General features: G+C 51.6%; 6 protein-coding genes across 6 annotated transcripts; 3 read left to right on the forward strand and 3 right to left on the reverse strand.

Moving 5' to 3' along the window:
• Window positions 1–645: 645 nt before the first annotated feature.
• Window positions 646–2,742, forward strand: N0V96_001801 (uncharacterized protein; the record flags this gene model as incomplete). Its single annotated transcript, XM_065756320.1, has 7 exons — window positions 646–649; window positions 722–903; window positions 969–1,232; window positions 1,294–1,453; window positions 1,515–1,563; window positions 1,623–2,216; window positions 2,280–2,742. The coding sequence occupies 7 exons, from the start codon at window positions 646–648 to the stop codon at window positions 2,740–2,742; spliced, it is 1,716 nt and encodes a 571-aa protein (XP_065615560.1).
• A 151-nt stretch (window positions 2,743–2,893) lies between these two features.
• On the reverse strand, window positions 2,894–4,707 carry ALG11 (asparagine-linked glycosylation protein; the record flags this gene model as incomplete). The annotated part of the gene is made up of 4 exons (XM_053193025.2): window positions 2,894–3,069; window positions 3,120–4,107; window positions 4,161–4,296; window positions 4,352–4,707. The coding sequence occupies 4 exons, from the start codon at window positions 4,705–4,707 to the stop codon at window positions 2,894–2,896; spliced, it is 1,656 nt and encodes a 551-aa protein (XP_053049556.1).
• A 1,811-nt stretch (window positions 4,708–6,518) lies between these two features.
• Window positions 6,519–7,382, reverse strand: PEP12 (SNAP receptor; the record flags this gene model as incomplete). The annotated part of the gene is made up of 2 exons (XM_053193026.1): window positions 6,519–7,040; window positions 7,098–7,382. 2 exons carry the CDS (start codon window positions 7,380–7,382, stop codon window positions 6,519–6,521), a joined length of 807 nt encoding a protein of 268 aa, XP_053049557.1.
• A 448-nt stretch (window positions 7,383–7,830) lies between these two features.
• N0V96_001804 (uncharacterized protein) lies at window positions 7,831–9,847 on the forward strand (the record flags this gene model as incomplete). Its single annotated transcript, XM_053193027.1, has 3 exons — window positions 7,831–7,969; window positions 8,032–8,852; window positions 8,906–9,847. The coding sequence occupies 3 exons, from the start codon at window positions 7,831–7,833 to the stop codon at window positions 9,845–9,847; spliced, it is 1,902 nt and encodes a 633-aa protein (XP_053049558.1).
• Window positions 9,848–10,861: 1,014 nt separating this feature from the next.
• N0V96_001805 (uncharacterized protein) lies at window positions 10,862–12,196 on the forward strand (the record flags this gene model as incomplete). Its single annotated transcript, XM_053193028.1, has 1 exon — window positions 10,862–12,196. The coding sequence occupies one exon, from the start codon at window positions 10,862–10,864 to the stop codon at window positions 12,194–12,196; it is 1,335 nt and encodes a 444-aa protein (XP_053049559.1).
• Window positions 12,197–13,373: 1,177 nt separating this feature from the next.
• On the reverse strand, window positions 13,374–13,684 carry N0V96_001806 (uncharacterized protein; the record flags this gene model as incomplete). The annotated part of the gene is made up of 2 exons (XM_065756321.1): window positions 13,374–13,552; window positions 13,681–13,684. 2 exons carry the CDS (start codon window positions 13,682–13,684, stop codon window positions 13,374–13,376), a joined length of 183 nt encoding a protein of 60 aa, XP_065615561.1.
• Window positions 13,685–25,875: the final 12,191 nt, after the last annotated feature.

Raw genomic sequence — 25,875 nt, forward strand, 5'->3', positions numbered from 1 at the left:
AGTTGAAGCTTGTGACATGCGACCTGTGAAAAAAAGTTGTCGGCCGTCTGAAGGTTGCTGAGAATTACTTAATTCGCCCGTCGCTGATTGGCGTCCCTGGGACGTGGTGTGGGGCAGCACCAAGCATGACTGCTATCATGCGGCACACTTTCAATTGTCACTCGCCCACTAAGTGCCACCACACCTCGAGGTATCTTACTGAGTCGGTACCTACGTAAGTTACCTCAGGTAAGTAAGTAAGTGAGGCCCACACGCTGGACCCCAGAACTCGCTTATCAGTTGTGCCTGCCGGATCTGGGGCTGGGACCAAGTTGGTAATAGCGACTTGGTCTGTCGCAATCGCCGGGGACCCAGTAGTAATAAGTCATGGCCCTCCCCCGACTACGGCGTTTAATGTCTCCAGCTTACTCACATCCCTCTCTCTTGTCTTGGTGATCTGTTGGGTATAGGAGGTTTGTTTATCGTGGTAGATAAGAGACGCAACGCTGAAAGTTGCTCACCTGAGGTGCCGAGTCCCTCAATCATCCCTTCCGCTATCTCTTATCGGAGTCTCGGCCGTTGTGCACGTTGAGTCTCGGAGGTACCGTCCCGTGTTGGAGTCCACAGACCGCCGCCCGGCCTTTGGAACGTAACCACCTATTCAAGATGAGTGAGTTCATCCCATTCAGTGGAAGAGATCAGCATCCTCTGAAAATCTCGAAAAGAGACTAACCGAGAATAGAGACATTTCCCAAGTCAATATGGCATTACTCAGCCTCCCTGCTCTTGCTGGCCGAATGCCGCTCAGTTTCGGCCGCAGCGATACCGGAATTCGTCTTTAACCCTCGTGCTGGCGACACTGGTGCCGTTGCAAGTGAGTCGGTTGAATGCAGTAGGATTGGCCGTGATCTACTTGCGCAAGGTGTATGTGTTTCTCTCCCCTTCTTATAGTTTTCCAGTAAGGTTATACAAGACTGACCCTTGTGCAGGGAAACGCCGTAGACGCGCTCGTCGGTACGACCTTCTGCGTCGGAACCGTGGGCATGTACCACTCCGGCATCGGCGGCGGCGGCTTCGTTGTCATCAGAGACGCCGATGGGAACTACGAGTCTGTGGACTTTAGAGAGGCTGCGCCGGCTGCTGCGTTCCAGGACATGTACCAGGGCAACATCGCGGGCAGCGTTTACGGCGGCCTGGCCGTCGGTGTGCCGAGCGAGGTTCGTGGGTTAGAATACATCCACAAGAAGTACGGTGTAAGTGAACAGCTTGTAAAGATGACGAGAGGTTCTCCTTACTGACTCGGTTGTCTTCAAGTCTCTGCCCTGGAAGAGTGTCGTTACTCCAGCTGCGAGATTGGCGACTACGGGTTTCAGAGTGTCTTCGGATTTGGTGCGATACATGGACGCCGCTATCAAAGGGCAGTGGAACTTTCTCGTTGAAGATCCAGTTTGGGCTGAGGAGTTTGCTCCCAATGGTGAGTCTCGAACATCCCCTGAGTGAAAGTAACAAGGGCAAAGCAAACTAACACTGAACAGGAACGCTCCTCCAACTTGGTGATACCATCTACCGCAAACGTTACGGAGTGTAAGCCTCATACCCACTCACACATCTCTCAGAAAACTCAAATCTGACAAAACACCCAGCACGCTGGCCAAGATCGCAGAAGAAGGCCCAGAAGCATTCTACTCCGGCCCCATAGCAGAGTCCATGATCGCCACAGTCCGCGCCACAAACGGCACTCTCACCCTAGAAGACCTCGCCTCCTACAAGGTCGTCACCCGCCCCTCCCTCTCCATAACCTACCGCGGTCACCGCCTCACCTCCGTCGGCTCCCCTGCCAGCGGTGCCGTCTGCCTAAACACCCTCAAAATCATGGAGCAGTTCGACCCGGCCGAGTCCGCCGACACCAAGCTCGGCGTCCACCGCTTCGACGAGGCCATGCGCTTCGCCTATGGCGCCCGTTCCCTGCTCGGAGACCCGGACTTCGTGGAAGGGATCGGCCCATTTGAGGATACCCTCATCGACGAGGCCACGGCAAAGGATATCCGCGGAAGGATCCTGGATAACCAGACGCAGCCGGTTGAGCGGTATGATCCGCAGGGCGTGTATTCGAGCGAAGGGTTCGGGACATCGCATATCGTTACGGCGGATAAGTCTGGCATGGCCACCTCCCTGACCACAACCGTTAACCTCCTCTTTGGAGCTCAAATCATGGACCCGTTATCCGGTGTAATTCTGTGAGTTTCCCTTCCCCTGTTCATCCCATCTCACCGTAGATTCCGTTCACTAACAAAAACCAGCAACAACGAAATGAACGACTTCTCAATCCCAGGCGTCCGCAACGCCTTCGGCTTCGAACCCTCCCCCGCAAACTTCGTCCGCGCCAACAAGCGCCCCCTCTCCTCCATCACCCCCGTCATCGTTGAACACCCAGACGGCTCCCTTTACGTCACCGTCGGCGCCGCGGGGGGCTCCCGCATCATCAGCTCCACGGCGCAAGTCACCTGGCACGTCCTCGAGCACGGCCAGACCATGAAGCAGGCCCTCCGCGAACCCCGCCTGCACGACCAGCTCATGCCCAACACCGTCACGTTCGAGTACGCCTTCGACAACGACACCGTCGCCAGCATGCTCGAAAAGGGCCACGACGTGACGTGGGTGCCCGAGGGCCGGAGCGCTGTGCAAGGTATCATCTTTGAAGACGGCATATTTGAGGCCGCGAGCGAGCCGCGGCAGAAGAACAGTGGCGCGTTTGTGGTGTAGACGATTTAGATGATATATCACGCTTACGTTAAGATGATGGAAATTTATATATGCAACATAAGCCAGGTTTATTGAGGTTATCTGAAGGAAAGGGGTATCCTCGAGTCTATCAAAGTACATATAGAAATACAAGCAAGAGTAAACAATGCATCTAGGGCGTCATGGCCACCAACTTCTCCATCTGGGCGATCCACTTCTCGTCAAACTCGCTCTCGGTGAAGCGCTTGGCCGACCGGCGTGCGCGGAGGCGAACAGGGAGCGGGTCCTTGATGGAGAGGGCCTTTTCGTAGCCCTCGGCGAACTCCTTGACATTTGTAGCGTGGAAACCTACAAGCAGGTTAGTTTTCAACTTCAAAGAAGGCTATGTAAACACTCACCAGTGGGCTGGCCGTCGATTTCAATGACGATATCCAGCTTGGGACCACCGCTAGCGTGGACTACGGAAATCAGACCGGCTGCTTGATACTCGACGACACCAATGCCAAAGTGCTCGTTCCACATGCCGTTGACACCGACAGAAGCCCTCTGCAGCCAGTCCAAGATCTCGGGCCACGAAGCGTCCAGATGGAACTCGACACGGTCTTTAATGCCGAGCTCATTCACCAAGAGGCGCAACGTATACACCCGCTTGGAGTCGTGGTCGTCTCTGACACTACCAATGAGGACCAACTTCGCGTCCTTGGCGGCTTCGGATTTGGTGTTCAGGAAGTCGGCAAAAGCTTGGATGACCAGGGTATGGTTCTTCTCGGGACGGAACTGGGCAATGTAGACCAAAGCCTGCTCTCGCTTTCGCTCGCTAGCTTCGGATACCTCTACTGCCTCCTCGAGCTCTTCGACAGCGCAAGGTGGGAAGTTGACAGCGATAGGGTTGTTTCTTCCCTTAGCCTGACGGTAGGGGCCCCAGAGTTTCTGTACATGACCTTGCGTCCAGGTTGAGTTTGTCATGACAATATCAACGGTAGATCCAACCCGGGAGTACAAGGCCGCAAACATTTTCCAGTAGAACTTCTTGACCTTGCCTCGGATACCAACGCCTTTGCCGGCATTGACGCCCTGACTTCCAGTCTCGGCCTTGGGGTCCAGTGATTCCAGCATATCAGTTGAGATTGTCGGGTAGTGGACATAAGCACAAGTAGGGACTCTGCGGAAGAGCAACTTGCACAGTCCCAGAGAGAAGGCATAGCCCATAGTATCTATGAAGATGTCAGGGACAAGGAGCTGGAAGGCATCCCATGCCAACACTACAGATCCAATCGACTGTCCAAGGAGGGTGAAGTGAGGCCATGTCGAGGCCAGAACGAGGTGTCTTGTGCTGACGTAGAGGAAGTTGATGGTCGGGGGATGCAGGTCGATGTTGAACCGAGTCTGAGACATGTCATTAGTATGAGGAAAGAGGGGTTCTATAGTGGGAGACAAACCTTGACACGCTCAAGCATGGCCTGCTTGTTCACTTCATGGTCGCCAGTGTACACAACACATAGTGCATTGGGGTATCTTTCCTGGGTAGTCTTGATCGCAGCCCAAAGGACTCGCTCTCCTCCTCCGCCAGCGTTACTGGGTGCTGTTAGTGACCTGACTTTTGGCGACTTTCACAATCGTTACGACGTACCAGAAGGGGTGGAAGAAGCCAACGACCCCAGTCCATTCTGAGTCCTTCTTATCAGAGCTTCCCGAAGCTTGTGCCTGCACATTGTTCTTTCCGCTGCTGGAGCTCTTTTGGGTATTGTTGAATGACTGTTGCTCAGCAGTCTTGAGCTCCAGGAGCTGTGCTCTCCTTCCCTCTGTCTTTTTTCGTAGGTACCATCCCAGCAGGGAACCAATGCCTTTCATCAGCAGAGGAAACATGATGTAGGTCGCGATCGGAGTAAAAGCGAGGATCGGCACAACGACGTAGGCTAGGGTCCAGGGATCGAGGCCAAAAGAGAAGGGCGTCTGCCCAGACGGCGCTGAGCAGGTTTCGGGCATCGGGGGTGAAGGGATCGCAGAACTCGTAGGAGTAGGTTTTGTTTTTGTTTCGTCAAACTCGGAAACCAGTGGTGGTGTCGAGGTGGAAAAAGGAGGGCGAGTCGAAGCCGAAGGGGGCGTCGGTCAAGTCCAGCTTCAGCATTGCCCGTTGACGTCGTGGGATGCTATGGTGAGGTAGGGGACTCGCAAACTGGCCAGGTTGTACTGCAAGCTAGAAAATGGGGCGGGGGAAGCTGCAGCGGTACGAATACAGTGGGCAGTTGACCCCCACCTCTAAAGGGTCCTGGTCTTTTCCGGCCCCGGCGAGCTGTAGATCCGCTCAAGCCGCGCCCGTTGAATCAAAATGGCCCGTGCACCAACCCGTCGGTGCTTCTCTCAATTGGCCACTGAAAGTCCGATGTCAACTAAGATATTCTCATGATCAGCTATTGACAAAATCTAGCCTCAGCTCCTTGACGACCCTTGACCAGCCCGCATCATTCGTTTCAAGGGCCACTACCTTGCGCCGCAAGCGTTCGAAGAAAGTGTTCCCTTTAATGCCCTCTGATGAACATATAAGCATCTCATCATGGCTTCCCTGAGAGCGGCGCGTTGCGCCATCACACCCGGCCTGCGGCAATCCATCGGTTTCTCATCAGCAAGGCCACTCGCTGCCTCTCTGCGCCCACACCTTGTCTCGAGGACGGTACGAGCACCTCAACAAACAATCAGTGCCAGAAACTTCAGCCTAGGTGGGCTCGTCAACAGCAGCGTCGAAGCTACCTCGCAAGCCGTTGTCTCGCTGCACTCGATGAACGCGACAGGAAATTGGACAGGCACCATCGTGTTCTCGGCCTTGCTCATCTCTCTGTGCAGAGCGCCGCTTCAGTACTACGCCAGACGCGTCGTTGAAAGACAGGGAGAAATCGCACCATTCATGGCCGCCTGGAGTCACGAAGTTCGTGGGACCCGTCTCTCAAGGGCCATACAACTAGCCAAGATTCGGAAGCGAATGCTCAAAGAGCTAGGGGCCCAGAATTGGAAGACTTGGGCCCCAGCACTCGGCCTGCCCATATGGTATCTCATGTCTGAATCTTTGAGGCGTCTTTGTGGTGCAAACAGCGGAATTCTATCCTTGCTCACTGGCAGCTACAAGAATCAGGAGGCTTCGGCCGGTGTCGCCTCGACTTTCGTGTCGGAACAGGCATCAACAGCAGCTTCTTCATCTGCCGATGCTGTATCTAGCAACCTGGATTCACTAAGCTATGTTGCGGAAGGCATGGCAAATGGTGGCATGCTATGGTTTACCGACCTCACGGTAGCCGATCCAACAATATTGTTGCCTGCTATGCTGATGGGCACTCTGGGCTGGTTAACGATGCCCAAAGGCGAAATGAGGAAATATGTATTCAACCTTTCAACGTCTGAGCAGAATGTGCCTCCGGGTCTGAGATGGCGAATTCGCCTCCAAAGAGGTCTACTTTTCACGGCAATCTTGATTCCCGCGCTTTGTATCAACTTGCCTGCAGGCATATTTGTCTACTGGATTTCTTCAATGATCTTCTCCCAGATCTCTGTCAAAATTATGGACAAGGTACGCGGCAAACACGACCCTTGGAGGCCGAGCCCTCATTACGAGCGCTTTCACTTGCGGGGCGTGTAGTCTCGGGGAGAAAAATCATGGCGATGATAGAGAGAGAAGACACGCTGTCCCAGATTGTATCCTTAGCTGTACTTGGGCGCCTGATGTACAATATTCGCGAAACGCCACCAAAACGCCAATGTAGAAACAGCAATCAAATAAAGAAACCCCCAATACCCCCCATGCCGTGCTAGTCCAATACGATTGCGAGAATGATGATGGTGAGGATGACTGCCAGGATGAGCATCAGACAACACCCCTTGTTGCGAGCCGCCTTCTGGTGTCTCGCCGCTTGGCGAAGCTCTATTTGAGCACCCCGGGTATCGTCACGCACATCTTCCACGTTATCCGCAATAGAAGTAAGCTGCTCGCCTTGCTCGGTCACAATTTGAGCCACCTGTCTGAACAACACATTGAGATCGCCGACGCCCTGCTCAATGTTTCGGATCTCCTCTTCACGCTCGACAATGAGCGCTTCCTGGAAGTCTACTTCGTCCTGTGATGCCAGGCGGCTGACCTCCTGCTGCTGTTGAAGCTCGAGACGCTCCTCGGATCCAGCCGCCGCATCCGCTCCCTCGCCTTCGGTCGCTGCGCGCGCAGCTGTGACGGACGCTCGTTGTTTCTCGAGTGCTTTGCGCTGGATGTCCTGGAACTCTTGTAGGACGTTCTGGAAGTCGGTCGAGATTCTGGATTGGTCGTACTTTTGTTGTTTCTGTGCACAGGGTTTATTAGTATACGGCTATGCACAAGTAGCCTGTAGAGTACGAACCGTCAAATCGTCCCATGTCTGTAGCTTCTTCACGCCATCTCCAATCTCCTTGCACAGGTCGCGGGTCTTCTCGAGGTGATCGTGGACTCGTTCTCTAACACGGGGTGTATCGCGCTTCGTTCCGAGGATGTTGACATCGGTAGTTAGCTGCTGGATGTTGCGCCGCAGGTTGAAGATCTTGTTGGTCAACTGGGACTGAAGCTGCTTGAACTCGGGATCGTCGGTGTATCCGCCTTGACGACCCGATCGGCCGGCTTCGAGCGAAGATAGCTGGTCGTACGACATGATTGCGATTTCGAAGGCAAAGTATTCACAAATGAAGAGGACTAAAGGAACGGCGTCGTTTTGATTCACGGATGTATCTATTTGACCAGTAAGTATCAGTCAGGATGTCTGGGGAAGATAGTCTCGTAATGATGGTCAGGAACCTGCATGTCGTCGTCGGCTGTGGCTGGAACACTACGTAAGGGCGCCACGTTCTGTCCAATCAGCTCCGGTTCGCAATTGTGGTGCCTGATTGTGTTATCGCCACGTGACACATGTGGCTCAGTCAGCGTGTAGGGGCGGGTCCCTCCCTGGACCTCAAGCAAGCTCAAGCGGGAGCTGCATGTTGTTGTACTGGAGATTTTTACATTATTTACTTTTAGATCCTGGCCACGGCACAAGTCCCAGTGCAGCCTCGCCCAACCTCACCCTCCAAAACATTCGGTCTCGATGACCATGCACCTTCAGCATGGCACCGGCAACAGTCAGAAGGGCTCCGTATAAGGACTTTCTGCAGCCTGCGCTGCACAGGCGATTTTCCTCTACCGCTACTATTCTGCTTGCCATTTCTTATTTGCAAGCCATCCTTCTCTCGGGTTGGAGCTCCTGTGAGTGGTGACCGTTAAAGATGCAAGCTTGCAAATCTTCGCAACTAACTTGCATCTCGTAGACTTTTGGTCTTGGTTTCCCATTGGTCCCGCGGGCTTTCGAACACTGTTCCTCTTCACCTGCGGTCTCTCGATCTTGATCCTGCGCATCGCCCAGTACCACGTCGGCGCCCGCGCCTCCAACTCGACCTTCCACGCGTTCGCGCAGTTCTTCTTTAGCATCCATACCCTCGAGGCTTTTCTCTTCTACGGCTTCTCGAGCGCGCTTTTCAGTCATGTTTACCTCTGGGCTCTGCCGGAGAGCGCCAACTTGGGATGGGTCACATACTATAGTGGGGACCGCGCCCGCGTAAATGAGAGAACGTTGATCTTCTTCTGCTACATGGCCGTCAGTGCCGCTGTTCAGTCGATTTTCCACTTCTATCAAGACCAGGACAAGCTCATCATCGATGTCGCGCGGTCCGAGGGGGGCGAAGTCAAGGTTTCTGGGGACGCTTCGCTGAATAAGGTCTTGGGCGAAGTTCCCGCGATTCTCATCCAGTCAGGCGTCAGAAGTATCAGTATCACCATTGTCGCCGGCGTGGTATACTTCATGGCCCTGCGGTCGTTCTTTTGGGGCTGGGCTTTGTTCTTCTTGCGACCCTTCTACAACCTTCCCAAAACCAACATGCTTCCGCCTCAGTGGCCTGGAGACATCTATTTGATGTACCGATGCGCCGTTGCAGGCTTCCTGATCACTGCCATCTGGAAGACAGCCAACCATGCGTTTTCGATGTTCATGGTCAAGGCACCTCTCAAGAACGGCAAACCTCTCACGAGTGAGTCCAAGGATCCAAACGGTAGTCTTCTGAACGGTCTTAAGAGCAAGAAGGACTCCGTTCGGGTAAGTGTACATTCAAAGGCAGCATACACCGATCTTCAAGCTAACAGTGACAGTGCTTTGCCCTCTGGGAATTAGCATACATTGCTCGCAACGAAGAAGGCAGACGCAAGGCCATCTTCATGGATATCGACCGTAAAGATGGTTCTACGTGGTCTCAAATATTCGTTTACTGCCTTACTACCATCAAGAACATCGAACAAAGAATCGATGAGTACGGCAAGCCCGCGGTTGTGCCGGCTGCCCCAGCACCGGCTGCGGAAGTTCGAGCTCGGTCCTCAGCGCCACTGAAAGAGGACCCTATCTTCACCAGCAAGCCCGCGAACAAGACGATGCGCGGCGAGCTGGAAAAGGCCCTGACCCAGGTGGGAAGTCATCCCGGCCATTCGCCGGTGTCGCAGCTGAGCCCTATCGCGAAGAAGACGCTGCGCGGGGCCCGTGACAAGGTTTTGAGCAAGGAGCAGCAGGAGGCGCTGTCGTCTCCTCAGCTGATGAATCAGTTCCAGACATGGGCTCTGAAGGTTATTGGCAATGAGTACGTTGGCTGGATTTTCCGCCAAGAGTTCCGCAACCGCCTCACTGCCGTTATTCTTGGAACGCCGTACTCAGAGCTAAGCCAATACGTCAACGCTGTTGATGTGCTCAGCTGGTTGGCCGTTCACAGTCTCAATGATGACAACTACGGCAGGGTACAAAAGGACGTTCCTACCATCATCCGCACCTTTACAACCGTCATCACCAAGATCGAGGCATTCAAGGACAGCTTTCCCGTTCACTGGACAGATATTGAGAAGGACAGAGCTGCGCCAGAGGTGGAAGCAGTGATTGCAGCCTTGAAAACGGGCTTGGCCCAAGTGATTGCGGAGTTTGAACGATACAGCAGCGACTTGAGGTTGACTCGCACGGATATCAGACTGGCCAAGGAAGCGGCAGCCCAACAGGCACTTCCTACGAGTGAAGTCGGATCCCAAGGTCCCGAGATGCAGCAAGCCCGCTAGTTACAGGCTTTGGCATACGTGGTATCACGGTACAACCGTAAATTGTGAGGGGCGTTTGGTAGGCAAAACAGGCACACGCATAACGGCATAACGACGTGTATCATAGTTAGATTTCACGAAGCAGTAAAACATTGCAGCACAATCATGATTGTATCAACAGAAGAGCTGACCGACAGTCTCATCACATGTTAAAGTGAGGCGCACAAGCCGGCATAGCCTGCGTCAGCTCATCGGTTTGAGCTAGTCGAGAGCAATGATACGAGACGATTGGATGCCCGCGATTGGGCACTGGCGCACGTGTAAGACAGCAGGCGCTACCTTACCTTACCTTACCTTACCTTAGTCATGGGGCTCATATGTCTCCCAAAGCCAACGCGGCGTCACGGCAGGTAAAAAATAGGTTCCTCCATTCCAAAGACTCTCCTCTCTTCCCATTCCGTCTCATCCCATTGTGCATCTGTCTTTGAGCGCCTGGAATGCAAAAAGTTAGTGCCCGTTGCCGCCCACCCGCTGTTGCCGCTAAACCGGATTTTGGATTAGAGCATAGAAAGCCTACCTAAAAACTACAGGGGTCCGCATGGAGGAACCCCCACCTGAGCTTTGTTGCTTTGTGGCCGGGAAGGCACTGCTAAAACAAAATGAAAGCCCCCCAACCAACCTCTCGTTTCCCCCGTCCATCATCTTCTTCGTCGTCATCTTCACGCATCTGCGAGCGCAACCTCCACCTTTTTTTTCTTGTCTACTTACATATTCACCAACCTCCATTCTCTCCCTCCACCGTACTATACTCTTTTCTCTCCTATGTAATGTCTAGACTTCACACTTGTTCTTATTAGCCTAGCTACAGCTACATTCTACCTCGTCGCATAGGGTTTTTCTTCCGCCCAGCCATGCTTTTCCAGATTGCGACATTACCTCATGCACTGGCCCGTCGGTCCATGATCCTCAACCAGAAATCTCGTCGCTTCCCGGGTTGAATCCTCAACGCTGGGAAACCCTTTCGAATCGCCCCCAATGTTCTCCCCGCGAGCGATATTCCGTTTCATATACGGAAGTTTCTACTTCGTCCTATGCTTCCTCCTCGCCCTTCTCCTCCTCGTAACCCCCGGCGACACCATCTACCAGGCCTATTCGAACAACCAGCCGTATAATATATGGATCATTGCCGCCGCTCTGGTCCTCACCACTTTGATCGTATCCTTCATCTACGCGACGCGACTATATCTCAACAAAACGATCCTCGCTTCAATACCGAAGCCATGGGTTCCCATCGAGAAGGGCGACGTGAACAAGAAGGTTCACGAAATGATCACTGCCGACCTGAAGCGCAGCGCAGCCATTGCCTATGACGCCAGGCCGCGCATCGAGACGAATCTGGTGGGTGGCGATATGGAGGAGGTACTGGTCGAGAAGCAGAATTCTGGCGGTAGCGCGGCAAGGAAACGCTTTCAGCTACCCACCTTGAAAAAGCCAGCAACAACAGAAAAGGAGACTGGCATTGCGCTGCCTCCTCGACGGCCAGTTTGGGGCGAAATCGAACACTACGGCTGGTCATCGCCCAACTCACTAGACCTCCCGGATCTACAGTACAGCACAGTTCTCTCCGAGCTCCCGAACCTCATCGAAGCAAAAGCCTTGACACTGGCTCCTCCCGATCCGACCTCCTTCAGTCAACCACCGATGCTCGATGCCGATGCGGTGGCTTTGCTGCAGCGCCCATTACCCATGAGCTTGCGCGACTACCTTGGCCACCTTGCTGAGCTGGGGGTAATTTCGCTTAATGCGACAACCGCCGATTTCCTCTCCACCTACGAACATGCGCGCTTCTCTACGCGGGCTATTTCGAACGCCCAATTTCGCGAGTTGATGCATTTGTTTGCTGCGATACTACGCGGCATGCGACCGCTCGATCCGGCAGTTCTTGGTCCTCTGGACGAGCCCAGCGAAGGCTCAGAAAGCGACATTGACAATGATGCGCCCATGGCCACAAACCCTACCACCCCACGCAGCTTATCCCGTTCTGCGACACAGAGCACGCAAGGCTCTTACGACAGGAGAGCGCCGACCGTCAACGCGCGCAACTCCTCTGCAAATACGTGGGCTCAATATCGCACCGCGCCAGCTACTCCGCTGGGTACACTGAGAGGGGCCATATCGAGATCTTCCAGCATGAATAGCTTCGCCCAGACTCGACCGGCGTATGGTCCCAACCATTCCTCATCTAGCGTCAGTTTACGATCGAGGGCATCAGGAAGTTCCGCCTCGGGCTCCGTCATTAGACTCGCAACGCGGACGGACTCGACCGATCTGCCTTACATCCTCTCTCTGCGGGAAACCAGGGCCTCGTGAGCTGAACCAACACCAAAATATTAACGACTGAATGACAATGGGCACTGCATGATATCCACGGCGTTTTGGTGTGAAGGGGGGCTCAAAGGGCCGGCTCAATTTCTTTGTTGTATTATCTAATGTTAATCGCATGCATATAACTTTACTCTGTTTCTCTGAAGAGGTCCCACCGCCCGATGTGATGTTCCACCCTGTATTGGCCAATGAACTCTGTTCTCCCACCGGTGACATCTGCACCCTGATCTGACGTCGCGTAGATCGAATCGTATGCGGGTATTTCGAAGTCGGTGGGATTCGGGAAGAGGTAGAGGCGCGCTTTGACAGGGTCGTCGCCTGTAGCAACCCGTGGTGGTGGCTTTTTTGGGTTGAACTAGACTTGAAGTCTAGTGTGGGGGAAAACTCCGAGGAATAGTCAGGCTTGGTTTCGAATTCGGAGGATCGAGAAGGCGTGTACGGGAGGAAATGTATCGAATAGGAAAATAGAGGTGATGAAAGGTCAATCTGAGAGGGTTCGAGGGTGGAGGGGAATGGCATCCGTTTTAGTATTTCTCCCGTCTGCGCGGCACTGCTGGGGCGCCTGACGGGATACCACTGGGGGTAGGAATGTGTAAGGCAACCGACACACCGGTACGCCTGGCTGGCTGCAGCCATTTGATGGGCTCGCACCGCGGCGCAGCCAATGGATTTCAGCGACGTGAGAGGTACATCTAGATGTACGAAACATGCTGCAAGTACCGACCACACTGCAAGGTAGTGGTGTGGTACACATAAGCTTAGATGTGTCCATGCCAGCTTTGTGTGATGTGCACAAGGACTGTCACGGAAGCTGCCTGGCACGAAACTTCACCGGCCCGGTACCGTTCTCCAGTTATTTGGCTTTCCGGAGCCGAAGCAGCGGGCCGAAATGGTACGTAGGATGGGGCTTACTGGGGCCGGGACTTGCCCAATCGGTGTGTCGGTATAAACTGCGGCGAATTTTGCCCTGGTCGGATCCGAGCATAGGTTTGTGTTGCAAGTTGCAGTCTGGTGGTGGTTGGTCAGGGTCTACTTAGCGCACTTGTCAGATAAATCTCCTTCATGTCAGAAGCATGGGCACGCACTTGGCGGGATGGTATAGACAAGCGTGTTCTGCCAACACCCAAGACTTAAGAGGCTTTCACGAATTCATCAATGCATTTCAGCCGTCGAGGTTTGACATGATGTCGTTAATCTTGTGGGCGGCTTCGGCCCGACGCTTGGCCATGGAATCCTCTGCCGAGGTGGAGGGCTGAGAAAGCATGGCCCTGGGGCCGTTGTTGTCCCCAAGGAAGGACTGGATTCGGGTTTGTCGAAGCTGCTGGTCTTGCAGGACTTGAGCTGCAGTCCGAGGAGGAGGAGTATCCCTTGAGGAAAGAGAACGTTAGCTTTGCTGGGGATAGGAGACCGGTAAAAGATATGAGGGCGTTTGGGTAGGTGAGTGAAGTGGGACAGGGCGGATGATATACCCATTGACAGTAGCTTGGTTTGAGGCTGCGTACATTCTGGCAGTGTACGGTGTTAGGTACCAAGGGTCCACAATATGCTGGATATGACAACAATGTATTGAGAAAGAACGCCCCGTGGACAATACCTAGCAAATGCAAAGATGATCGAAACACGAACTCGCGATTTGTGAAAATGTGAGTTTGCGACGGGTCGGGGACGTTCATCGTCTTATGGAAATTTGAAGATGACCTCAGGAATAGCTGAGGTAGCTGGAACGGCGCGGCGAACCAGTAGATAGATTGCTACGGACTTGTTGCATCAACTGTTGCACGTCTCATCAACGCGTGCAAGTTCCCCCAGCCATGCCATCAACCCCACTTCTTCCAGGCCTTGACGCCTTAGTGTTAACGGCAGCCGACCTACTACGGAACAGTTGCTCGGCATCCTCATCCAGGGCTAGGCCATCGGAACGTACCCATACAAAAACAGAAACTTCAATTGGGCTACTTTAGAGCCAGAGGCTGGGCTAATTCAGGTACTACTAAGTAGATCGATAGGAACATGGGTATGTGTGGATGCGAAAATAAAAATCAGTGTGGGGAGGTAGACGTAGGAGGGTGGCCCGTTTGGCTTCTTTGATTTGATGCACTCAATCCACTTTGGGGCTAAGGTAATACATATCAGAGGATATGCCAGGTTCTTGCTTGTGTGAGGTGTTCTGTGATGTTGTGACGGGATGCAGCGAGCTACCTTACCATTGGATACCCCTAGCAGTTGCGGGCTGCCGGGATGGGGGAAGGGGGAGGGGGAGGGGGGAGACTGGGAGAAATTATTCAGGTGTGTGGGAAGATGACCACATCGACCAAGATAATTCAAATGCGCTCCTTGTCTGCTTTCTAGAAGTAATGGAATCACTACATTGGATCGAGCGCGAGCGCAGGGCAAAGTTTGAGAACTGCGTAGCTGTATTGTATGCTTGTTGCACCGTGTGATTTCCCTGGAACGCCCGACACAATTTCAGATGGTTGTTTCCGCCAGTAAAGCCTGACAAAGCCACATAATTCAAGAGCATATTAAGCGCAAAGATCTGCATATTTCGTGTTGTTATTGAGTATACTAGCACTGTATAAAATCTAAATAACCATGAGATAAATATCACCCACTACTGGGTCTGCTGTCTTTCGCGATACTCAAGAAGCTTCGTAGCACTTTGGTGCCTGTTAGACATCTACCAGCCTCCTAGCCAGTGACGCAGATGTGATGATCGTAAGGCAAGTACAACCACCAAAAGCCCCCGGAAACCAGTCGGCAAAAAGATATCCCAGAGGTAGAGAAGAAAGGTGCCTATCAGACTATGTCCAGGTGTCGTAAATGGAGGGAAAGCTGCATGTCGACGAGTTGCACGTCGCGTTTGGGACAAAGCAAAGACCGACCGAGGTCATTGCGAACCTGAAAGGCGCCAGAAAGAGGGGCGATAGAACAAGTCATACTCCGTACTTTAATGCACATCAAGTGGGGCCTGCCGTTTGAGGAAGTCTTCGAGAATCCCTCCCTCTGGCTTCCATTGACTGGTATGACTGGCCAGCAATTGCCCCAAGAACTTGGTCAGACAAGATTGAAAGACCGCATGCCAGCGGTCTTTCTCGACTGCCTTGAACGTGCCTCGATTGTACCTCAGTAGATACTGAAGTACCAATAGTCAAGTAGCCCTGCCACAAGTATCACCGTCCCACCCCGCATCTGGACCAGACTGGAGATATGGCCCGGCTTGGTAAAAGTCCAATACCGGAGGGGAGTGGGACCCGGAACGGTGCGCAGCGGGGCTGGAATCTCTTGGGATGCCGAGTTTCCCGCCTTCCGAGCGTCTGCACCAGTCTCTGGAGCTACTTGGAGCGCCTAGCGGTGAATCATTTTAATCTGCATCGCCGTATGAGAATCCTTTGAATCCGTTCTTGTGGCAAATCTCGCACACTTACATTTCAATCTTTGGATGTGCGCTTGCTTACACCCACAGCCAAAGGTTCAATAAATTATGTCTTTCATTTCTCAACCTTTGAAATGGCACTCTTTACCTCACGAAGCTTGCGCCCGCGGTTCTCTTTGATTGAAATTCCAGACGAGCCCATCATATGGGTCAGCATCGGACTAGGGCATTCGCTGTCGCGTGCGAAAAGGCAAAGTCGTTCTCTTTGAAGACGCAAGGTTTCCTCGCTGTTGGTGATTTTGCGGCCCGAGGATGAGTCGTCACTGCGTGAGGTAATATTAGCTTGGTTCAGTGAGATGATCCTGGAAGAATTCAGATGCTGCGGTTTCCAATAAGAATAGAGAGATTGTTCGTACCCATGGACGATGGACTTGTCAGAACCTGGGTCCATTGCGGTTTTGGTGATATGCAGTGTACAGCAACTAGCGGATTACCTGATCAGGGTCGATGACCGGGATGGCAAAAAGATACTGGTAAAGCTACAGTCTGTGGGAGTGTCAATGTTGAAAGAGAAAACATCTTTAAGAGAGCTGTCGGGAGATCAAGGTATTTGTATGAAATAGTCGAGATGGCGTTGAAAGACGGCAGTGTTCGATTTCCAATGTCGACCTTCTCATTTTCTCTGGATTTCCCATAGGTGGTGTAAGGTACGGAGTACCCAGTCCAACACTTAAACGGGGATGCAGTGTGTGCGGGGATGCAGTGTGTGCGGGGGTGCAGGGGTGCGGGGCAGGGGTACAAAAATACAAAGGTAAGGTAGGGAGCGTTGGAACAACGCTAATGACGGCAAATTCCGAGAAGGCATCGAGCAGGCAACCTCAGAGGAACCACCTCAGGCCAAGCAGTGATTCTACAGGGATTTGATGGTGTAGGGAATATCTTATCTTGTCTTATCTTATCTACACTTATCAGCTAAGGTTGTTATACACCCTAGGCTCTATTCTAAGGTATTGTCTGATCAGACAGCCGTGTCAGCTTCAGTCGTACGCAGTACCTTACCCCAACTCCAAAGCGCCTAGGGTAATTCAAGTCCTGTCAATGTGCACCAAGGCCGACGTCCACCCTGAGTGTTCGTACAGTTTTCTCATCCATCTTGGGTAAGTCCTCGAGGACAGGCCGAGTACAATGGTACTTTGGTATCGTTTCGACAAGACGAGCCGCCCACGCCCGGACTTGCGGCGCACTTCAGTCGGGGGCTAGGCCACGTGTGCATGATCCAGCTGGTCTGCCTCCACTGACGACGCCGTTCGGTTTGAGTGGCTATCCCAAGCTCAAGTAAGCATGAGTGCTGGTCAGTAATGCCGCTCCAGACAAATTTTACAAGCGATTGCGAGCTTTGTCGGGCTAGTAACGTCCGACGAGCCTGGCCTCGGGGGGTCAAGGTTTGATGAACCCTTCCAAAGGCTGATTAAGGTGTTCTCAAGACTAAAACCGTTGTTATCGTCTTCCGGTGCTAGATTTACAGCTGATTGTCAGTCTCTTTCCTACCCGCGAGTATTCATGATGCACCATTGCTCATGAAGCAAAAATTCCATATCCCAGACTAGGTATGCTGCCATCGCATCACGGAGCTTTTCTTGGGCCCTGATCACAACAACGCCGTACTGCCCTTGATCTTCTACCCCGATTGATTGATCGATAAAGTGGCACTGTCATCGACGAGTACTTTGCACAATGATGTTCCAAGCACTTGGTGATGACGCCTGGGTAGATTTACACGGTTCTTCTCAGCATCAGCTACATCATTGCATTTCATAAACAAATCCCATTATCGTGATTGACTACTAATGTCTTTACCTAGGCTGATTATTTGTTATGCCGCTTTCTTACGACTTCTTCTCAACTTGCTACATGATTTCCGGGTTGGTGGCGGACGTCTTCGTGCTTCAACTTTGGCAACCTCATCCAAATTGACACTTTGATCGTATGGCATTGCGATGCAAACATGGACGTCAATTTAAAGGGCAACAAACTGATATGCAAGAGCAAGTGAGGTATACGGAGGAGAGAGAGCAGAGCGCAGGTCTCCCTGCAGTAATATTGGTAATGAAAGTAATGTAAGCTAAGGTACGGGTACCTGATGGTGAAGTGACTTGATGGTGCGCCAGGAATCTCCCCGCTACTTCGCGCCGTTGTTTATACATAGCCTGTACCCCACTGGAGCTCTAGACCTGCCGGGTAACTCTTTTACTGTGCATGTGCCTCATCGTCATTGAGCAGACCTGGGCTACGTAGCCCAGGGCCTAAGTACAAGAACCTGGGTAGTACCTCGACTTGGCTCTGGTTTCGCAAGACCCCTGTGTATCCCCGGTAGGCCCAAACCTTTGGGACAAGTGGAACCACGGTACCGTTCCATGTTTGACCCCACATGCCATCAAGACAGCTGCAGCTCTTCGGACAGTCGACATCCATATCGACAGTGGATGGTGGAGGGCATCGTCCCGAAGACTACCTTAAGTACTCAAGTAGGTATTCAGCAATAAGCTTCCTTCAGTCGGATGAAAATCAATCTCTGTGATCCGCTCACTACAACGATGACATTAGCAACTCAGCCGCCGCCCTGTAGTTGGGAACGTACCTATCCAGCAACACACGTGCTCAGATATCAAGCAGTTCCATAAAGTTATTCACTTGCTGTTTACTTATCCCAGTTGGCCATGATCTTTTTGATATTCTGATTTGCTTTGGCTACATGTTCGGCTTGAGACTTTTCGGTCGAAGTTGTCACGGAGGGCAACATCGTATTCAGACCGTCGTCTTTGAGGAACGACTCGAGTCGTGTTGCGCCGTGCATTTTGGCTTTATGGACCCGAGACCCATGGGGATTTCCTGAGGTGTCCCTGTGAAACCTGCATCAGCTTCGGTAGGCTTTCCGCAATAGTGGAGCGCGTTGTCCTGATCATGACGAAAGGGAAAGTGTGTAACTCATACCCATTCACGATGGCACGAGTAGAGATGTTGTCCATAGTAAAGAGATTTAGACTGATTGGCGCTTCTTGGGGTTCGCTAGTAATGCACGTGCCAGAATTACTCAATAGATCGGCTTGACTGAGGCCCTCCTCGATGGTGGAAGTATTGACCGAAAAGAAGCTTCGATTGTTGATGCATGCTCAACTAAATCTTTGGGACCTCGAGTTTCTTTATATGCTGATCTTGGATTTGGCGGTCGTGAGGGCGAAACAGCGAGCCAAATGTCCATTTTGACATGTTCCGACTTCAAGATCCTGAGATGGCGAATCCGGAATTGTTTGCATTTCCCGGTCGCCAGCAGGTCCGAATATGGGAATGAGGCAGCAGTGAGACGAATTACTTTGGAAGTGCACGGGGGGCCCACGGGGCGCCCACGAGGCAGCAGTTGCCAATTTGAAGCACACGCCCCCTTTCGACTCTCGATTTCGGTTCCCTACACTCACGCCAGCGGAGGTGGGTGATGGAACTGAACCACAGACAGTGGGGGCGAGGCACGAGTAGCGGCACTGCAGCGACCGTTCTGCCGCGAAAGCTAGGTGCCCAACCAGTGGTGGATGGATTAGTGCAAGGTACCAACGTCTATTGGTTACAAGATCCCCTTAGGTTGTGCCCATGTTCATCCAAAGCCTGCCGTTCACACTAAGGTAAGGTAAGGTAAGGTAAGGTAAGGTAATGTCACTTGTTGGATTTGTTGTCGCAAGTTGTTGGCTAGGTGTGCCAGGATAAGGTAGGTTATGTTGGAGAATTTCAGCGGCACTTCGAAGGGACAGAACACCATCACGTTCGAAGTCATGGCGAGGAGTCTATGGCCATGTTCGTGAAATTGAGTGTCATTGAATGCGCTTCAACACACATCGCCAATGACCGGGCTACACCTCTGCTTTGAAAATGGAAGCTGTGTGTGCGACGAGGGAAAGATTACGTTCTACCTGAGCGTCTGTACGAGGAGATTGAGATTCATGACGGATATATGGGAAAAGATCTCGAGTCATTCAAAGACCATTCTGCGGCTGCGAATTGCGTACACTCCGTGCTTTTCTCTGGTTTCCTAAGGTGTTCAAGTTGATACATTAGCTATTACGTTTTAACGTGACGCATCGCCAATTCATCAGAGTCTGGCCCAGTTCTACAGATACAATACAACTTCAAGCTTTACACCAGCTGTATATCTCCAACAAGCTCGCGTGAGATACTCCTTCACCATATCCACCGTCTATCCGCATGAATTGCCCAATCCCCGTCTAGAACAACTTAGCCTTAGACGTATGTGTTGAGCAGCTTCCCCTGCGAGTTGATGAGGTGGTGACGAGTTGCGTATCTTGAATGACCATAGGTGATCGCATCACTCATTGAGAGTTAGTTGCCGAAAACGTCCTCGTGTGAGAGTCCAAGTGGAAATTCATTCGAATGACTCTTGTATTTGCGGAGTTGGTATGTTGGAGATGGGCTGCCGGCATGACCATCGGGGATTCTGTGAGGATATAATGCTTCTTCAATGGATGAAATTGGCGTACGCGGTCTTCTCTTCCCGATAGACGATTGCGCTCTTCCTAGATCTTCAGGCACGTCGTCCTTCATGTGGTTCGCGACAGCTTACAAGGCGTCGAAGCTAAACAGCAGCGCAGGCAAGATTAAGCGTATATGATCAGGCAGCGCGGGGTGCCAATGGAGAAAGATGAGCATCATCTCCGCCTCCGTTCCGGCCTCAGAAACAACCACTCATTACGAGATCCTTCCCACACTGTGAGGGCAGTGCTGTCATTCATCAGCCTCACTTGCATCGAGAATACATGCCACGTCGACCTGTCTCATTCTTCGGTAAGAGATCCGGCGTATCATATCACTTTACCAACAGCGGGCTCCATTTACACGTCAGCAACAGATCAGCGATTTTGTTCCTGTGGCTTATTTTTCGGTAATGGGGCTGCGGGAGGGTTGCGGCTTTTACTTGATAGCGGCCGCCTCAACGTAGGCAAGCGCTTGCCTGGTTTTTTCCGAAAATGCCTACAGCAAAAAGGCGGGAGTTGGGGTTACACAAGACAGCCCGTTCTCACCGCTTGATTTTACAGCGCCTACATTGGCCGATGGCTCTAGGCCAGACAGCTTTGCATTCCGCCTCTAGTTTGGCGATGGGTTGCATGGTTCGCACTTCAAATGGTTCGCCAAAGCAGCCGGAAGTTGTGGGCTTCATCGTCTCCCCTCCCTTTTCTTCTCTCTTACTAACGCAACGATGGATCAACTACACGGCCGGCTCGGCCATATTTAATTATCTTCCATCCTTCACAGCACTTCTTTTGGTATCGTTGGCTTGGGAAATTGGAAGGAAACTGGAGTTGGCGAGAATCAAGAAATCCGGATTCTGGCATAGGTTTGCCTCCCTCCTTCAAATTGGGAATTTCCGACTTTCGACATCGGTCTCGGTTCTTTGAGTGTCAAATTCCGTCACAAATCCCAACCTTCAAACCAAATGAAGCGGTGGTGACGTCTGCTTGTCGAGCACCTCTCAAAGATACAAAGGGTGGATTGATAGTTCGACCGGCCCAAAACTCGATCTCAAACAACAGACTCGGCGGATTGAGGCGAAGCCATCACCATGGCATTCCCGTGGTCCCGGTTCTTATTCGCACCCATCGAGAATTACAAGTAACATCATTCCATGCCGGGTTGGCGTGGTTCCATGAACCAGTCGGAATTTCGGGGACAGCCGCCACTTCTGCGCTTCAAAAGTCGACCAAAGGCCGTCTAGGTACACGACGAAAAGCAAGACAACGGCAGCGCGAGATCAGTTCGACAGACGTGACATCTATCCGCTCACTTCCTTGATTCATTTCATTTGACAAGCTCAAGTCAAGCCCAACGAAAGCGCCCCGTCAGGAATCTGTGCGTGTTGTCAATGGTACCACGGCTTTACTGATTCGAATGCTTAGTGTGAAAAAATAAGCTCTAAAGCTATTATCACACGCTTTACCGGTAGCTCTTGAAGGTTTTGACCCCAGATCATCTGCGACGGCTGAGATAGCAAGTTGGACCGGCCTTACCAAGAATGCCGTGAATTTAGCTGTACTTTGGGACGTCTCGAGTCAGCACGTAGGCTCAACTTTGTGACTTCCCGTTGCTACCAACTATCTAATCTCATAGGTCAACGATCAGAATGTGCCAAAATGCAACCAAAATGGTAACTAGACGTTGCTGGTATACGCTGCTGTCGAAGTCAACTCCCCAGATGCTTTCAGCGTAATTAAAACTAGACATATACGCGATGAAGACGTATGTCATTGGCAAGCTCCAAACGTACCAAATTCTTCTTTCAAAGATAAGAAAACGAGGTGACTGCTGAAAGACCATCTTGCCAAAGTCAGGTGGGAACAAAGGGACTCGTCAGGTCGATCGCGGTCAGGAATTTTGAAACTAAAGCCAAAAAGACTAGTTGTTTGGTATATTCTGATCTAATGAGGCTAGAGTAATGCCTTACAAAATCTCACAATCCGGGGAACACTACCCATGATGAAGAGAGACGCATCGGGTTGTGGCAAAGTCGTGTCCGTATGGCCCGGCCGGCTTGCCCCACTATCACGGGAGCCCCGAGTCCGGCTCCGGTGGTGATCCACAGAATCGAGTAACAGGAGCCGTGTCGTTATGCCAAGTATACAATCAACCATACAACCACTGAATTGAATCAATTTTAATCTTCTTAACTATTGAGGCGTCAGCGTGAAATAAAAGACAGATTCGCGGACGCAGTCTTACCTAAAAGCCTTGTGCATTGGTCGCCCCGTAGCTATCCTAATTTATTGTAGCCGACCACATCACTTTTTGCCTATATGAGAGATCCCTTGACTATTGTGTCTAATGACTCCTTGTCATCTTCCAGTTTTGTTCAAAACCTGTCTGATAGCGGATCTTCTAGCAACGTGTTGGCGTTCGACCGATTCCGTTGGCTGCTGCAACAGAAGCAAGGGATCGTCACGATCCGCCAAGAACCAGGTTGTGCGCTCGTTCTGGAGGACCTTGGCCTCTTCTCTACGTTCAGTTTTGTTGGGGATATCCAATTCGCTAGAATAAAGTCAATCAAATCGATGTCCTCATGACAAGGACTCCAAATATGTTTCGCGGCAAGACCGTGGGACTTACGTACCCATTCGCGACACTTCGGTTAGATATAGTGTCCATAAGGCGTACTAGATGGCGGTTGTACCTAAATTCGGCTTCAAGAAGAAAGAACGCATAACTTCAGGAAGTGACATCGTCTTCCGCAAGAAACTTGGCGCACTCTTCGTACTTTATACGAGGTATGTTGGCCGGAGCGAGCCATAACTTTGTAAACTCGGGTTTTGCTAGTCAAATGAGAATCCAAGGAGGCTTGGCTTGAAAGTCGAACATTAAGATCTCGGCATCTTTTGGTGGTTGTCGAGTGATGTGTAGTTGGCTGCATGCTCCTGGGACTTTACGCCCGCAGCACTGCTCCCTTTCCCCCGCTCTGCAAAGGTGCCTTGTGTCAAACGCCCGTCCGCTTTCAACGTCTTCCGCGATTGGTCTCCGGCACTACAAGCCAGCTGAGAGCCGTGAGGCGACTATGCACGAACGGCTCCCCAGGTGCTTCGGCGACGAGCACAAGACCCATGCGCTCATGAGATGGCTCGGAGCATCGGGTTTTTGAGATTTTTTGGCTCCCAAACATACATACACTGACCGGGGTTTTGACTGCGGAAGCAGCCTGGATGGTAGGTCAGCGGAATGACAGGGTACAACGAGATCTTGCAGATTCCAAGACATTTACGTAAAATGAAACCTACATGCGTTGGCTAAATGTAAAATTTGTCCGTTATTGCATAGGTTGGTCGCCATCCTGAGTGAAAAGCAAGAGAGTCTAGAGCCATCCAATTTAGGACACTTGAGATCGCGACTTTCGTGGGACGTGGAGATAACCAGAGATCAATAAAGCGTACTCAATCTTTCTCGGAACCGCATCATCGTTTGTCAACTCATCATCAGAGAATCAGCCAAGTAGGGTACTTGTCGATAGGAATCACCACGATATCCAAGGCGGAATGGAATGGAGAAGGAACATACTATTATGGGATGTGTGGAGTTACCTGTCTTTCGCACGCAGGTGCTTCATCGCACGCCAAAGCAAAAGAATGTGAAGGATCAAGATGCATCATTGCGGGCTACAAAAGCTGCATGCGTGCGGTCACATGCAGTCTGCATCATTACGGGCGTTGAGGCGAGGTGCTGAAATTGAGGCTCACATCAATTCAGCTTCGGGGAACGGTTTGGCCAGACAAAGATCTACGGTCTAGAAAGGAGACCAAGACGTCCCCAAGGCTCGGTACTCGGCGGTACTTCTGACATGGTCAATAGCTCTGCAAGGGAACTTGCCACTCGGCACATCATCAATGCCTGGACACATCACCTGCCCCGGATTGCGGGCGCAACTACTCCCGAGCTCTATGATGACTGGTATATACGGCTGCAGATCAGTGCGGTCACGGTCAATTTCTGTTTGAGTGCCCGGTCAGATGAGAGCCATGAGTCTTGAATGATGGTGATTTTCTTCGGTAGTGAAAGTGTGCCATGTATGCTCTTCAAGAAGTACTGGGCTGATTCTCCTCTTCCTTGGCTTCAGGTTTCCGGCCCCAGACAGAGTATCTGATGGTTTCATTAGAAAAGTTTTTAGTTGAGTACGGGCTTGAGCTCCAGCACTTACACGTCGTAGTATGCATGAACGCCAATCTTCTTGTGTTCGTTTCTCACTTCCGCGCAGAAGACACTCGTTTCTTCTGGGCTCCAATCGAGAACGCGAGTGAAAACAGCCATTGAGATGGCCTCGACACCCATCATGGTAGAAGCTTGACTCCATGAGCCCAAGTCCTTCAGTTTCTCATCCTTTGGCCAAGGGTTGAAGGGCCACTTCTCTCTTTTCTCCACAACATCGACAAATCCCGCGTCCTCAACCAGCTGCTTGAAGGTCGCGGCAACAGTGATCGGTCGTTGGATCTTGTCGGTCGCCTCCATAAGTAACTTGGACCACTTCAAGGGCTTGAAGTCCTCCGGCATAGTGCCGTCGTCACATTTCAAAGGAAACATGTTGTCCTGTATCTCTAGGTATCCACCCGGTTCGAGATTGCTGCGACGATATCAACATGATGATCAACCACAACATCTAGATGCCAACTTCGCTTACTCGTAGGCTTTGGCTATCATATTCGGCCAACTAGCGAAGCTTGAGATCATGGATCGAAAGAAGATAAAGTCGAATTCCTCCGACCACGTCCATTCCTTCTCGATATCATCGACTTCAAAACTGCAGTTGGGCGGTACACTGCATAAAGTCAGTCAGAAGTTGGCCTTGGTTCCTGGTTCGGGCAAGTACTGACAAGCCAGGCTGTATTGGGCTCAAATCCACGCCAATGACCTGTAGTTGCTTTAGCCGGGTTGTTCGATTCAGTTACACTACAGTAGTAGCTCATACAGTAGCCTCAGGATGATCATCCGCTACCATCAAGTTAGAAAGAGTCGCAAAGCTTCGTGATGGTTTACTGACCATAATCCAGTGCCCAAACCCCTGTGCCGGTACCTATATCAAGGACTCGTCTGGCGCCATTTTTCTTGGGACAATTGCAAAGATTGTTGTCCCAAGTCGCCAACCATAGGTTGTGTGTCAAGTCTAAGCAAATGTTAACCTCACGTAATGACCTAGTAGAATGTGGTTGCTCTTACCTAGTCGATCTTGTTCCCTCTGAGAAAGTCCTTAGTCAGCTACACTCCATCACCACGCAATTTGTAGATTGGTACCTCATCATTAGGGAGAACATATTCTATGATAGGACGACAACTCGTTAGTCTCTTCCATTTCAGACATAGTGGAGGGCCTCTTACTTCCGTCGCTGAGTCGATGGTATGTGCGACCGTTTTCACGGCGATAATCGAGGATACTAGACCGTACAGAAGCCAGCGAGCTTTCAAATGACTACCAACGATTAGTATCAGTTTGTCCTAATCCATCAAAATGACTCAACTCACAGGACTGCTGTCTGAATGGGTGTCGTCGTCGTCGTTGTGGTGGGTCTGGCAAATGTCAGTGTAAGTTACTTCATGCGCGATTGCAATACACATTACCTCAGCTTCAAGCTGCGCCGTTTGGTCGGCCATAATGATACAGATAGCTTTCCAACAGCACAATCAACGTGGCAAGAGTGAAGTAAGTTGAACAATTACATACCTCGGAATGAGGGGAAACAGTCCCATTTAATATTTCCTT

Source organism: Colletotrichum fioriniae (genome assembly GCF_027942845.1).
Source record: "Colletotrichum fioriniae strain IMI 355084 chromosome Unknown scaffold_1, whole genome shotgun sequence".
Classification (NCBI taxonomy): Eukaryota; Fungi; Ascomycota; class Sordariomycetes; order Glomerellales; family Glomerellaceae; genus Colletotrichum; species Colletotrichum fioriniae.